We start from the raw sequence: 16,073 nt of genomic DNA on the forward strand, positions 1-16,073 counted from the left end.
AATTAAATTATGCATTTAGCAGACGCTTTTATCCAAAGCGACTCACAGTGCGTTCAGGCTAACAATTTTTACGTATCATATGTATCATTAGCTTCAAATTGAAAAATAAAAAGATTATTTAAGTTAAATGTGGTTAAATATTTAATTATAATATTATATAAATATATTTCTATATACCTTTTTACATGATTGTTTTATGATTAAAACGTTTTAAAGAATAGCATGCATTTGAAATATAAATTTCTTTACTGACATTTTTGATCAATTTAATGTATCCTTGCAAAATAAAACATTAAAAAAAACTTTTTTTTTTTTTAGAAAATTTCATTTTCAGGACTAACTGTACACAATCTACTGGTGTATTGTTCCAAAGAATAGTAAAAAAAAAACAAAAAAAAAACATTTCCTTATTTTTTTAACCCTTTTCTTCCTAACGCATGAATCCACTGTGGTATGTAATGTCCATTTTTGACCACCCAATCAAATCCTGTTTGATGAAACTAAGTCCCGCCCTCTATTTTTCATATTGAATATCCTGTTTCACATGGAAATACATTTCATTGTGAAAGTAAATTTGAGGTGCACTGGTGCATTTGACTGAAGTGCTTTCCATGTTGTGTACATGCTTTCAGAATAACAGGCCCATGAGTGAATATGTTGAAATGAGAGAGAAAATGGTAGGATTTCCCTGCACTCAAGACTTTCACCAACAATCAGTTAGTTAATTTGCTTTCCATTTTGCACAAATTTTATTAAGCGACCGAGTTGAGTGTTTTTTAACAACACTAAAGACTGGAAAGAAATCTAAGACTGATGAGTGTGTAATAATCAGCTCTGTGCCGGGATGCAGCGCTCACTCAGTATTTTGATTTATAGCGTAACAGTTGAACCGTGCAATCTTTTTAATTTCCAATGACATCATCTACAGGGTTTCCACACCTTCAACACTTATCTGGTTTGGGAAATACTGGAGCAGTTTGCTGTGATTACTGGATAAGGATTTTAAAAATATAAAAGTTATGTAGAGAAAGAGGAATTACCAATATTTCATATAGATGTAGTCATTACTGGTCAAAAGCTTGAGATAAGTGTGATTTTATTTTATTTATTTTTTTGTAATGCTTTTCAAAGATCAGATTTATTTGATTAAAAAAATTAAAAAACAGTAACGTTGTGAAATTTTATTCATTTTATTAAATTAATATTTCAGAATATTGTTAAATATTATTATTATTATCAATTTAAAAGAACTGTTTTCTATTGTAATATATTGTAAAATACTGTGATGCACAGCTGTATTTTCAGCATCATTCCTCCAGTCTCCATCTTCAGAAATCATTCTAATGATGATTTGCTGTTCAAGAAACAACTTATTGTTATCAATGTTGAAAACTATTTTTCTTAATGTTTTTGTGTGTGTGTGTGTGTGTGTGTGTAAAGATTTTTCTGGAAACTTGTATGCATTTTATTTTTCAGGATTCTTTGATGAATAGAAAGTACAAAAGAACAGCAATTATTTTAATACGTTTTTTTTTTTAACATACTTTATGTCTTTACTGTCACTTTTATTTAATATGATGCATCCTTGCTGTATAACTTTCAAATTTATCCTGATTTCCACAAAAATATTCAACAGCCCCCCTCTTTTTTTTTGCATATAGCTATCTATGTGATATTCAAACAAAACACAAATGGAAACAGTTTTTCAGAAATAGGATTTTATTAGGATATTCTCTGTAATAAATCTTTGGGTGGAAATCTAAATTCTTTATAGAAACATATACAGATTGACTGTAAACATGCAAGAGAGAGATTTCGGGGGCTCTGGAAGACTGTATGTATCTTGGATGTTGGGGATGAAAAAGTTTGAAAGAAGAGATATTACAGTTCTTTCTCAGACCGGGAGAGTTCCATTACGACAAAGGAGAATCAGTGTCTGATTGATGCATTCAGACGGGAGGAGCTTCAAAGGTCTCCTTCAATATGAAAACACATCAGCGTCTCCCACACGTCGAGTGTGTGTCCACCCAGCAGGTCTCTAGCTGTTACGTCTTCCTCTACTTTGCTGAACACTGTACTTTTGTGAGTTAAGCACAGAAACAGCTTGATCAAGTGCATACTGAACAATGCTCCGCCACAGGAACTGTCATTTGCACTGAGAAAAAATGTGCAAACAACCATAATTTATCAACAATGTAATCAAAGTAACACCCATTGATGTAGTTTACCAAACAAGGGAATGAAATCAAGCTATTTGCATGCTTAGGTTATTGGTAAAAGATAGCTGGGGACAAAATTGTTCCAAACCCAACCCTGTTGAAAAAAACGGCATATGCTGGTTAGGTATGTTTTGAAGCATGGTTGATGGTTTGAGCTGGTTTAAGTTGGTCATGTGCTGGTCATAAGCTGGTCCTGAGCAGTAGCTGGTTTTTTAGGAACAGCTTAGGACCAGGTTAAACCAGCTCGAACCAGAAGCCATGTTTTAAAACATATCTATTAGCATATTAGCATATGCTGACCCCCCTTCCCCACCCCCCTCAAATAAGCGGCTACAAAGAGTATTGTTTTTTCAATGACTTATTCTTACAATTTTATTTTTGGTCCACTTCAGAAATTAATATTTGGATGCAATATTTAGAGCAGAGTTTTGGCCAAAATTTAATTAGCACAACATGCATCTGTCATAAATCAGGCCATTCTAAAATATACAGGGGGAAAAAAATATAAAAAACAATGGAGAATGTGTCGATTAGAAATATGTTATTTACTGGAAAAATATTCATAAAAATATGCTATTTCACCCAATATAATATTTCCTTAGCAACATGCTAATGTCACACTCTGTGAACATTATTCTCTCAAGGCGGCTCAATAGGGTTTGGAACTTATTGATCATCAGTATGCAGCAAATTTCTTTGGCATAGGTTAAAGATCCTCAAAATCAGGTTGTTTGTTTTAAGGCCCAATTTCTTTGCATACACTCAGTGTTAAAAAATATGTTTCATAAAAGTATATATAGCTCTCACTCTGTCACTTTCTCCAATTCAGTGCATTAATATCCCCACAGGGGTCCTCTGTGTGTTTGATTCAACGCCTGCGTTTCAGGAAAAAAAAAGGCAACACAAACTAAACTGGGACAGTTGGGAAATGAGGTACACATGGTTCATTTAACACTCAAGCATCGGTTTCCCAGCCCCAGAGAAAAGCTTAGTGGTTTTCAATGTAAAGTGATTCATACGTTCTTCAAGTTATGCTCAAAAAATAATACTAATTTGTGAACAGTTTTAACAAGACGGAAAATTTACAGAGAATAGGAGGTTTCATTATTTCATTACGTCATTATCGCCCCCTATACTCTATAGTGCACTAGTCTGACATTATTAAATGCACTCATTCAATCCCATAATGCACCACAATAATGAGTGTTTAGGCCGCTACAGAATAGCCATGCAATGTGAGAAATGCAGCAAATGAATTTCCGAGTCTTTATAGAAGTTGGAGTCCAAAGCCACATTCAGTGTCCGAATTCACTATTTTGTTTTAATTTACTCCTTCGAGTAGACTATATCAGTAATGTGATTTTGTCAATAGTGAATGAGGGTATAGGGGGCTATTAAGACAAAGCCACAGTGTAGGTCATGAAAGGAAGTGTCGGTTTGCAGCTTCATGTGTAACTTACACAAAATAACATGAATGTCCTCGTACTGGCTGTGATAAGCCAAACAATATCTTAAATACTCTCATGTAAAATAAATACAGCATAGTCTCAGCATAATTGGAACACGGATCCAGAAAGTCTTGGGTTTAGTTAGCGTGATAATCAAACAGTAGACTCTTTAGGACCCTCCTGAGCTGCGTTCCTGCAACTGTAGAGCCACTTTATGACCCGTGCATTTCTCTCGATAATGGACACACCTGTAGGGATCTGTTCTGCAAGCTCCTCCTGGAAAAGCCCATCACCGGAGTGTCGGGAAAACTCGCTGGGCTCGGAGCCGCCACCGCCTCCGATGCTCCTCAGTAGCAGCGATAGCGTGTCAACTGAACTGGCCCCAGTTAGAAAGTTCTCCGGTCCGAGCCTTTCCACCAAATCCAGTTCCAATCCACAGTAGTCGAAGAAGCGTTCCTGCTCGGACATGGCTAGTGAGCAGCGTAGTCGCAATTCTGACTTGGAGCGTTTCATATCGGATCGCATCTGAGGAATGACTGGCTTCCATGGGTCCATTTCGTTATTGTTGGGATTCCCCGTGGTGTTTCGTAAACTGTTGATCATGCAGTTCTTTGATTGTTTCTCCTGAAAGCCAGTGTTGTTATATTGCATCTCGGCCGTTGAATGCTCTCGATCTGATTTGCTCGATCGTCTAGTCTCGTTCCCACCATCGACAGTGTTTTTGTCATTGGACCAGGACATTCTTGAATCCCCGTCTCGAGATGAAGAAGCCTTCTCCTCATTTATCACCATTTTCTGAGTCTCGTTACCACCGTTCTTTTCGCGCATGGATCCCTGGAAGAGCCGTCGTACAAAGCTGTATCCCTTGACCTCTAAGCTGCCGCTTGCATTTTCACCACCGCCATTGGGAGTCTTGCAATCTTTCTTCTGTCTGTAAATGACCAGGGAGTCTGGACGCAGCAGGCGCTTGCCGTTGCTCCTGCGCATTATTGGAGCACTACGCGGGGCGACTAATGGAACAATGGTTGGAGTTCTTGGAGAAGGTATGGGAGGCTTGTTTGCAATGTCGCGATTGTTGGTTTCCAAGTCGGATTCATTCCGACAGTTCTCTTTCCTGGAATCGTCTTCATTTTCATCCCTGGAGAACAGCGGTGCAGAGAAAGACATAGTTTTATTTCGAGGCGGGAGAACGGGTGTTGAAGGAGTGGATACGGTAAAGTTGCGACGGGGCACCGGTGGAGGGGTTGCACAGGGCACTAAAACAGGCTCCTTCTTTGTGTTGATGACCTGTTGACTCTTGACATACTTTGCCTTGTCGGCTTCCAGACGCTCTACAGCACTGACAGAATGACCCCTGCTTCCGGCATCCATCTGTCTGCGCAGGTATTCAGGCCCCTTGTTCAGGAGCCGCAGCGGAGAAGGTGAACCAATGGGAGTTAAAGGCTTCATTTTGTAGTTCTGGAAAAAAACATCCAAATAAAAAGGACAAAGCAGCTGCCTTGCTCTATAAAGAGAAGGAAGTTGTCTGGAGATTAAACCACCGGTCTGATGCTTCTTCGAGAGCTGACGTGTCTCTGAATATAGATGCTTTTAGGGATCCATTTATAGGACCCTATGGATATAGATTTCTATGCATTCTGTGAATTTGTGAGGATAAAGCAACAGACCGGTTGTTGGGATTTGCAATACTTAGTCTCTTTACTGGGTTTTTTTGGAAAAGGGACAAATCGATATCTCCATGCAATATTTATACAGGCATTTGGATAAACGGGCAGGGCATGGGGAAATCTTTTTTCAGCGATCCTCAAATCCCAAATGAGATGTTCTCTTCACCACAAAGCATCAGAAATAGCTGCCAGTGCATTTTTTCTTTCTTGTTTGGTCCTTTTTAACTTCCTTTCTGTTGAATGTTTCAGAGAAGCTGGTCTTGGGGGAAGAGAGTTAATGAGCTCGATTATTTGCTTTTTGATATACGTCTAGGGTCTCTGGGTTAGGCTACTATTGTCCTGCGGTGTTATGGTTGAGTTGACCTATACAGCTGGCACTGGGCACTTCAGAGTTTGATAGACAGAGGTCCTGCCCTTCTTCTGCAATACCTGGAGACCTGTGGAAACAAAAGACAAAGTTAAGTCTTTTCAGCTTTTCTCAAGGGAGATCGGAACTCCCAAGGCGTAGGCCACATGGCAGTGGGAACAGAAGTCCCTGTAGCTTTTTGTGAGCCGATGGAGTTGGCAAAAATTAATGTCTGGGGCCACTGGCAGTGCCATTAGCTTATGCATGCATTGAGTTGACTTCACAGTGCTCGCCTATTGAACTAGTCCTAAATAACAGTTCACTCGTACAAATGTGCTGTCCTGCACAAATTTAATGGGGTATTTTTTTTAGCTCTTAATGAATATCCTTAATACATGACATACACTGTGAAGTCTGGATTGATGTTGAATGTTGCAAATGGAATTTTGCCCATTTACCCTCAGATGCATTTAGAAAGTCTATTATGGGAAACTGTGAGCATGTGCATTCAGACTGCAGAGGTAATGGCCTTCACCATCAGCATTAGCTTAACCCACATGCCACATTTGCATTCCTTGAAGGCTTTGCTAAATAATGCATGACTGCGTCCATATTTTAGAGACCCCAATATCAGCTTATAAAAAACATTCCTTTAAGACTTAAGACTGCATTTCATTTTGAACACACTGCAGTGGCAATTACAACTCTGCATGGTTTTAGTACCTTGAGTACAACAACACTAACAACTCAAAGAATATGATAACAAAGCAAGAATTCTAGCTTAAAACAATTTTGCTTGCATGGTTGATTCTGAAAGGAAAGACATTCGAAACATGACGCATCAAAGTGCTATTTTTGTACTCCCTCGCAGGAAAAAAGACAACAACACACAGCGTTTTCAAGTGAATATGTCCCTGTGACCTAGTAAATGGGAATAAATACAGAACTGTGGTTTGTTTGCCAGTTTCACTATGAAGAGCAGCAATTTACTGCAACTAAAAACAGGTGTGTGCTGCTAAATCGCAAGCTCTAGTTTTCTCAATTTTCAGACTAAATAAACTACAAAGAGAAATCTGAAGGAGAAAAAAATCCCTGACATAAGAGACCCCCATGCAATTATTTAAGATGACTTTCTACAGTACAACTACAGCACCTCTCATGTACCTCGACCCCCTCTTTGAAGCCCTTCACTATAAATCCAGTCGAAAGAGGAACTGCAACATTTTCCAGATGTTACACAGTCCGGGAAAAGCAGCGCTTGTTTGGGAAAGTTCCGGGAACGAATTCTGAACAGGTGTTGAGCATAAGATGGAGCTGAATTAAGGGACTTTCAGAAAGAAGTGTGCAACAGGGGGTCCAAACTCAGAAAACACCACTAATTCAGCTTAAAAGAGACTTTAACTTTTCAGCCTTCTGGTTTGATGATATTTAAAATATACATTTGCTCTGAATTGGTTTTTATGAGATGAACCACCAGCCAAAAAGACTCAAAATGTGTAAAAAAAAAAAAAAAAAAAAAAACTTCTAAAGAACAATTTCTTTTTCATTTATATGCAATGCATAATAAAAAACAAATATGTGTATTTAGTAAAACATTATAATACATTAAAAAAGCCTTCTAGGGTCTACCGTAAACATGTTTTAAGCGATATTTTAGTAATGCAAATGAAAAACTGAATCAAAGTTTTGAATCCATTCATTAAAAAATTATACTTTTAACAGACTCCTGGCAATAAATCAAACTAACCCTAATACTGTTCTTGCTATTGAAGTTTAAACCAGAGAATCTATTCAAAGACTATTAAAACAAACCCTACAAGTTACAAGGGTTTGTGCAATACATTGCGAATATTAAATATATTTCCCAGCTCTATTAGCCAGTATCTACTACAATTTGAGTTGCACATTACCATAATCTTCAGGATAACCTGTCATGCCAGTGTAATCGAAATATGATGCACAAACTATGACACAGTAGTATGTTTCATAATAAGCACACATTATTATTATTAGCCTCGTCTACATCTCTATGCGCTCATGGCTATAATTGGCTTGCAAATGTATTACCTCACTAATATAGATCTTTCCAAACCAGTGTAAAAGCTATTTGAATGCTGGGTCACTGTGTTAGGACAGAGATAGGGCTAATAAAAGCCAAGCAGAGGCTTGAATTAGAGATTTACTGACTGATAGAATAAAACAAACCTCTCCAAAACTGAGCAGAACAACTGCTTAAATAATAAAGTAAACATTAAATAATAACTAGGTAAATAAAAGCCACTAATAACTAAATTATTTGGCGGATATGTACTATAAATGGTGTGCAATTGAGTCATTTCCTCTGAGTTGATTCAATAATGCAATTGACTGATTCACACAGATGACTCCTGTGATTTGATTCAGTCTGAATCGGTTCGATTGATTCATTCAAAAGAACCACATCAATGAACTTGACATTTAATTTGCAAGCTTATGACTCATCTAAAATATAAAGTCTGACACTACACTAAAAACATGAAAACAAATCAAGATTTTAAACATATTAAAAGATTTTTAAAGGTGAAACATTTCTGTTTGTCAAAACATTACAGCTCCACGTTTCATCACTGTACAGTTACTTCACACGTTCACAGCACAACCCAGAGCATTTGCTCTTTTACAATGGGCTGTATAACTCTCATTGGCTTTAAAGAGGCAAGTTAGTGACATGAATCTCTGTCTGTGCTCCTCTCTCTTTTAAAGGCTGAGCTGCACCGTAATAGCAGCGCTCTTGGGGGCTTGTAATTAACCCCTGCAAATCCAGCCTCCTCTCATCTCTCTGGCTTTCATGCTGGTTGGTATTTCTTAAACGTTAAAAAATATGTAACGTAAAATATAATAACGTTAAAATGAGATTTTAACAATTATTCAATTGTAAACTATTTAAATATTATAATTTAATATATGATTTATAATTTAATATGAATTAATACATTCATTAAATAAATAATAATAATAATAATAATAATAAACTTATTTTAGTAATATTTTCATTACTTTTTAGACATTAGAACTTATTAACGTATTATTTAATAAGTTATTAGATGAATAATAATCGTTTAATCTCAATTCTATCTTGATTTCATACTTGGAAGTCAAAATCGTTCTTAAAAAAAATTAAATTCAGCCCTAGTTCATGAAACATTATCCATGAATTTCAGGATATTTAATTGGAAAATAACTATGCTAAAGTTTTTTTGAAAAGTTATTTTTTTTATTTTTTGGAAGTTACATTATTAGATTTAACCTAATATTTAATTTTTTTATTATGAAGACCAATATTTTTTCCCTTTGGGATAAATATTAAAATGGTTTTCATATATTTATTTTATTCCAAAGATCAAAATACTTCACTGCTTGGTTTAGTCAACAACAACATCAACAATACTATGCAAAAATAATTACTTTAAATTTTTAATTTTACTTTAAAAAATGGAACAATTAAAAAAAATACATATTCTTTTTAATTTTATTTAATTAAAAAAATCTAAATATTCCATTATATTTGATTCTTTTGGAATAATGTAAATAGTTCCAGACAATAAAAAATATTATTTATAGTCTGATGCCATAAATTTAAACTGAAAGTTATTGCATCCAGTTGAGAAAACGTTAAAGCTTATGATTAAAAGCACCCGCAAACAAAGCAGAATGTGTGTGTCCCACCCAGTCTGAGCAGCACAATTACATAAAAACTCCCATATTGCACTCCGATATAAAACATCCATCACAGGCCAGCTCCTGCATTATTTATCTGCGCAGACAATAGAGGCCTCTGGCTGTAGAGATAAGAGACTGGACTGAATGCTGCAGCTCATTAGAGAGAAAGACAACACGTGACAATAAACTCAACAGAGGTAGCACAGACCTCTTGAGTGCCATTATGTAGTTGATGTATGATGTGTGGGGTCTGGACGGGCCACAGGAGGGTCACGAGGGACCTCTTTAAAACATTACAGACCCCCCAAACCCTCTCCAAATTATGAGGTGGACACTTAACTGACCTGATGGGTGTCTATTGTCATTCAAACTGGATGGGCGTTCACTCTAGACAACTGGGCACCGTTTACACCTGGTTTTAACAACATCGCTGATCTGATCACAGTCGGTCAGGGATGAATTCAGGTGTAAATGGGGTCTGGAATAGTTCATTTCATTATTATTATTTCAAGGTCGTCAGAAATGCATGTTTTCAGGTCAGTGTCAGAAAGCAATCAGGAACACATTTCATATGGAGAGCCAAAGAATTCAAGCAAGAAATGATATTGTGCAAAAAGAAAATGAGGGCAAAAAAAAGTGTTGTGCAAAAGTCACGTTCTGCAAAAACTGAGCAAAAAAACTTTTGAAAAGCTATTTTGATAACCGAGCACCTACTTTTTAAATTTCATTAAAGATTTAACAATTCCCCTTCAAAGTTTTCATTATTGGAAATAAAAAAGCAAAGTAAAATAAATAAAAACTTACTCCCATTACTGTAAACTGAATTGAAAGTAAGACTGTAACAATGTTGCTTTAAATTTAAGTTGTTTATTTTAATAAAAATGTCCATATATGATTATATATATACATATATATATATAAATTTAAATAAATGATTACTATACTAACATTTTATTTATTTATCTATTTATTTCAGATTTTTATGTGATATTCACCAGATCACATCACATTTCTAATAAACCTTCTAATAAATCTAGCATTGTATGATTGTGTGACAGGCCCTTTGGAAAAAAAGCATCTGCTAAATGCATAAATGTACACTTGTGGTTATAACAACAACAAAAGACTGTCTAATGACCTTACATTAACCACTGAGCTAAAACTCATCTTTAAATCCATATTCTCATATATTCTCACTATATGAGCCATAAAAGCCTGATATAACACATATGCATTTTTTTTAGTAAACATTTGATTTAGATTTTAGTTTAAATTAAATAGATTTGTCTGCCTGTTGTTCCACTGATATCATGCTTTACAAGGTTGTGTTGTGTTCAGGCGTTCACACATCACATCAGTGGACTTTACCCTACTGTTCCATTAGTTACGTCATAACCTCCTTTGGTTAACTTTTTTTTTTTATGCTCAGATGCCTGATAAAGGCAAAAAATACCCTCCTGTGAATGTGGACCTGGCATCTCCATCTAATCCATGCATGAGAGCTGGAATCCATCCATGGCTCTGAGCCGGATGTTCAGACAGGAAGTGAAGGAGTTGCCTTGAGAAGTGCTAATGGTTGTGCAAGTATTAAAGTGAAGGGAAAACACAAAGAGGCATGGAAACTTCTTGCTTTTCCTGAGCGAAATGCAAAGGTTTTGTGCATGCAATGACAGGAAAGGTGAGTTTCCCAGAATGAGGTTTAGAAAATCTTTTCCTGAGAAATAATGCATATGTGCATGGGAATATCTATTTGATATACATACTGTATATCTAGCCTATGCATGTTCATCTTTTTGTCTAAGCCAGAATAAGCCTTGACATTATGCTGTAAAAACCAACTTTGTCTTAACAGAAAAGACCTGGGTTCAACTGCTGCTGGAGATTGTCTAAATTGTTTTTCTTCTGCATAACATAATATATGTAATACATATATGAAACCTTAATGTAAAGTGTTGCCAAAATTGTATATGTAATATATAATAAAATAATTATTTTAATAAATAATAATACAAATATATTTTATTTATTTATTTATAAATCTTATATAATTTATTTAAATATTTATAAATGTTATATATTTTATTTATATATATTTTACATTATTTACATGCAAAATAAAATGTGTAGCCGGAATGCAGTATTAGACTCTTTGGATAAAAGTGTCTGCTAAATGCATAAATTGTAAATAATGCAATATTAAAAATATATAAAAATGAATTAAAAAAAAGATCAAATAATAAAATGATGCAAAAATTATATTAAATTATCTAAAAAAAAAAAATACATAGGGATGCTGCTGGAGATTGATTAAATAAAAGATTAATTTCTGAAGCCAATCCAAGTGTTCGCATTGCAGAACATTAAATCTGCCTAATTTTACTGAGCATATAAAGTTCACACAGGGAGTTCGGTCTATTTACTGTGCCCATAACAAAGGTTTGGCGTATGCAAACACCCCCTAATAAATGGCCTCTGACGTGAAATACTAATTTAATATATTCTGGCCATGTAATCTGATCTACATGCAGCCTTTTAAGAATCCACAAAAAAGTGTGTAGAAAGAGCTGCTCAAACGCTGATCAGATTATATTACGGATCATTTGGAAGGTTAAGTCTAAACTTGATTGTCATAATCTGCTCTCAGGGAACACAAGTGATAAAGTAGTTCAGTTTATTCCTCCAGTCAACACATTCACCAGCCTCTTTCCTCAGATGTTAGTGTGATGTGCCAGGCTCATGTTAAGGTCACCGCAGACACAAGTGTTAACGGAAAGGGTTCAAACAAACGTGACTTCTGGAAGGGGTCAGGGGTGACGGGGTGATGGGGGAGGAACGCCTGACCCCTCCAGTCATCCCGTCTAACCATCAGATGTAATGTGGCACAACAATCCTGAACCTGTTTTCACTCTATGAGAGCAAACACAAAACACTACCAGCGATAATGCATTGATTATCCATTGTGACCTGAATCCAACAACTGCCACACAAAAACACTTAACAAATCAATATGAATATATTATAATCTATGTATGCACAGAAAGAGACAAAGAGAGAGAGAGAGAGAGAGAGAGAGAGATTGTTTTATTTATTTAATCTTAATTTAACCTGGAAGTAAATTTAAGAAAGATATAATAATTCATTAATATGTTATAATATATATTATATATATATATATATATATATATATATATATATATATATAATGTTCCTGGTAAAAAAAGAATATTTAAATTAAATTAAATTATAAGTTAAATAAATTATCACTCTCTGTTTGTCAATATGAACTATTATAATATACATAAAAAAAATATTTTATTTAACCTTAATGCAATCGGGAAGTATATATAAGAAGAAGATAAAAAAAGCATATTTTTCTTCTATTTATTTGGTGCTAAAAACATTAAATATTTAAACAAGTAACATAATTTAAAGAAATTATCCCTCTCTATATAAATGACTCTAAGATTGTATATGTAATATATATAATAAAATAATTATTTTAATTAATAATACAAATGATATATTTTATTTATATTTTTATATATATTATATATTTTATTTATATATATAATTTTATAAATAAGAAAAAAAATTAGGCCCTTTGGATAAAATCTAAATGCATAAATGTAAATGTTAATATTAAATTGTAAATAATAGAATATTAAAAATATACAAAATTAACAAAAAAAATATTTAAAAATTCTTTTAAATTAAATATTTAAACAATTTAGATAATTTAAAGAAATTATCCCTCTCTATATATATGACTATATGAATATGAAAGAAAAAAATAACTTTTAATTACTATATGAAAATATATTAATTTTATTTTAGGCCAATTTACATTTTTCATTTTAATTAAGATGAACTGCTTGTGTGTCTATGTGTAAGTCGCTATGGATAAAAGTTCCTGCTAAATGAATAAATGCAAATATTCAAATAGAAATCTACTTTTATCACTTTTCTCAACTTAGAGAAAGCATTTAAAATTAAATTAAAATTAAAAAAATTAAATTTATTCATTTAGCAGACGCTTTTATCCAAAGCGACTTACAGTGCATTCAGGCTATCAATTTAAACTTATCATTTATTTATCATTTATTGCTCATATATCACTATTTTCGTATCTCAGATTGGCGAGTACATGATGACAGGAGTTTAATTTTGGAAGGAATCATTTCTGTACTTCTGAACTCCAAAATAAAGTGAAAACCAGACTCTCAATCATTGCTTTCTGCATAAAAGGTCATGTGATTTCCTGTAATTTCCTCTTGCTTCACACCCTCCTCTGAACTGTCAGTCTTCTCTCATTAGCCGCTTGTTTGGCTCCACCGAAATAAAGTCCCCTCCACCTCTGCAAGGGGAAAGATCAGGGCTCAGCGGCCCTGTCAGAACAATGTCTTGTGAGCGTGACAAAGGATGCCCAGGACAATTAATGGACGCATGACTATGAGCAACCCGCTCCCGCAGCTGTCAGCCGTCCCCTGAGTATCACAGCACCGGGATTTGTCCATTTAATATTAATAATGTATTGAGTGAATAAATCATGAAGGGAAAAAGACTAGATGACTACATAGGGAGCGACAAGCGACAATCAGTAGCCTCTAATTAGTTAGTGTTAACACACAGCAGACATTAACACTACAAATGCAATGATTTCTGTCGGGGAAATTATAGTTTATGTGATTGCACTCGAGGAGAAATAAAATAAAATAAAAAAAACAGATATTATATAATCTATTATTAGAAATGCTTGATCTCAGGGATGTGAAAGTGGTTGATGAGAGCTGCAGCCATCAGATCTGTTAATGTCCCGAGGCCTGATCTGACACTGGTAAAAAGCGTGCATTAAAGCATGCTTGTAACTTTAGCAGAGAACTTCTGGGGATGCTTGGGATCATGATTTGGATCGAATGCATTCAGCAACATGCAAAGACATTACTGTAGTTTGACAGTAGATCACACCACAACGTCTTGAAACAAATGCAGAGTGACATTAAAGGCTGCCGAGGAGCATCATGGCCCTCAGCATCATGCTAATGTTTACATTTCACATGCATCGGTGCGTCAGAGAGATGACACCGCCACAGACATGTGTTTATCTTATTTTGGGGTTTGGAAGACAATACACCAGTATGAAGAGACCTCACTTATGCTTCAAGGACAGGTGAAATCTCTGCGTTTGGTCTAGTTTTTCGGTGTTTAGACTGGTCAAATACTGCTGACTTGGTGAAAAGTTAGTGCATGGATTGCCATCTAACCTAAGTAAGATATTTAGTCGGGAAGTATTATGCATTGCCAAATCCATTTACACATATCTCCAGAAAATGAATGCTTTGAAGCCATACAAACTGAGAAAATACTTAATAGAGTAAATGGTAGCTGAGGTCATGCAGAATGCATCAACAATTTCCATTCTGAAAATGCAGTGTTTTGGTCAAAAAATGCCTACATAGGCTGCTGACTTTAACTCAGTATATTAACTGAACTATATGAGTTATCTGGTACATCATAAGCTCTTCATTCAACTGAGTAAACCAAAGTATGGGAATTTAGACTCAAGCAGTCATTATTATTGCAATTCGTTTTAGTGCCGCTAGAGGCGCGGGAATTACACAGTGTACCTGTAAGATTTAAATCTTTAAAACTCTCATACTAAAGAAATATATAAACATCTGAAAAATATTATATAACTACAATGATATTAAGTTAATGATAAGACAAATAAGTTATTACAGGCACTATCACACATCCATAAAAAATTAAAATCAGTCATTTTAGATTAATGTAGCCTATGTACTCAATTATCTAATTTATTAAAGCACCAAAACGTTTCGTTTACAAAACTAGCTACATTCACAAAGTTTCAAAACAGTTTGGCCATTTCTCATTTAGCCTATAAAATCAGTTTTTATAGACAAAAAAAAAACAAAAACACGGCACGCACTTTGCCCCATATATTCAGTATATCCACATAAACCTAACTAAATGCTGCAGTGATATCAATTATTTACTGAAGATAAAATAATAATACAATAATTAGGCTATCCGATTCACACGTAAACTGAATTTAAATTACGATGAAAAAAATGATCAAAATGAGATAATAAAATATTTAATGAAGATCAAAACTCAAGCCTATTCGTGTATACGCGCGACACGAAATTATACAAAAAATGACGCGATCTCGGATTAGAGAGACTGTGTGTGTAAATAATTTTGCGTTAAACATGGTGTGCTCGGATATTAGATATCATAGTCGTATGATGCGTGCTCTTACCGTGTGTCGTGATCCGTGTCCGCGTGTGAAAGCTGCTAGTCTCCGCGGCTCACTGCTTCTGAACGGAACACCGGAGGAGCGTCTGTGGTTCGTGGATGAGACCGGGATCATCCCACTGCGGTGGGCGGGCAGGTACGAGTGTAAACTGAGCCCCACCGCGAACACGACAGCAGAGGGACTGACTTAAACTACAACAGACAACATGCATGTGACATCGGAGCTTAAAGAGGTAGACTTCTGTAGAGTGCATTATATTTTAGTGCATTTCTCTGAGACCCTACATGCTACAGGGTTAAATCTGGATGTCCTGTACAGAGCACATTCAGGGCTTTTTAGAGGTTTGATCATAAACACACTTTCTCTTTGGTCTTTAAATGTGGTTGAACAGTCCAGGATTTTTTGTTGTTGTTGGAG

At 35.1% G+C, this 16,073-nt stretch overlaps 1 protein-coding gene across 1 annotated transcript; it reads right to left on the bottom strand.

Annotated features, from left to right (window-relative positions):
- Nucleotides 1–2,714: 2,714 nt before the first annotated feature.
- Nucleotides 2,715–15,824, bottom strand: LOC132103443 (protein FAM110B-like). Its single transcript, XM_059508556.1, has 2 exons — nucleotides 15,660–15,824; nucleotides 2,715–5,771 (listed from the first exon to the last, which is right to left on the bottom strand). Exon 2 carries the CDS (start codon nucleotides 5,114–5,116, stop codon nucleotides 3,821–3,823), a length of 1,296 nt encoding a protein of 431 aa, XP_059364539.1. The 5' UTR covers nucleotides 5,117–5,771; nucleotides 15,660–15,824; the 3' UTR covers nucleotides 2,715–3,820.
- Nucleotides 15,825–16,073: the final 249 nt, after the last annotated feature.

Source organism: Carassius carassius, chromosome 24 (assembly GCF_963082965.1).
Source record: "Carassius carassius chromosome 24, fCarCar2.1, whole genome shotgun sequence".
Lineage (NCBI taxonomy): Eukaryota > Metazoa > Chordata > Actinopteri > Cypriniformes > Cyprinidae > Carassius > Carassius carassius.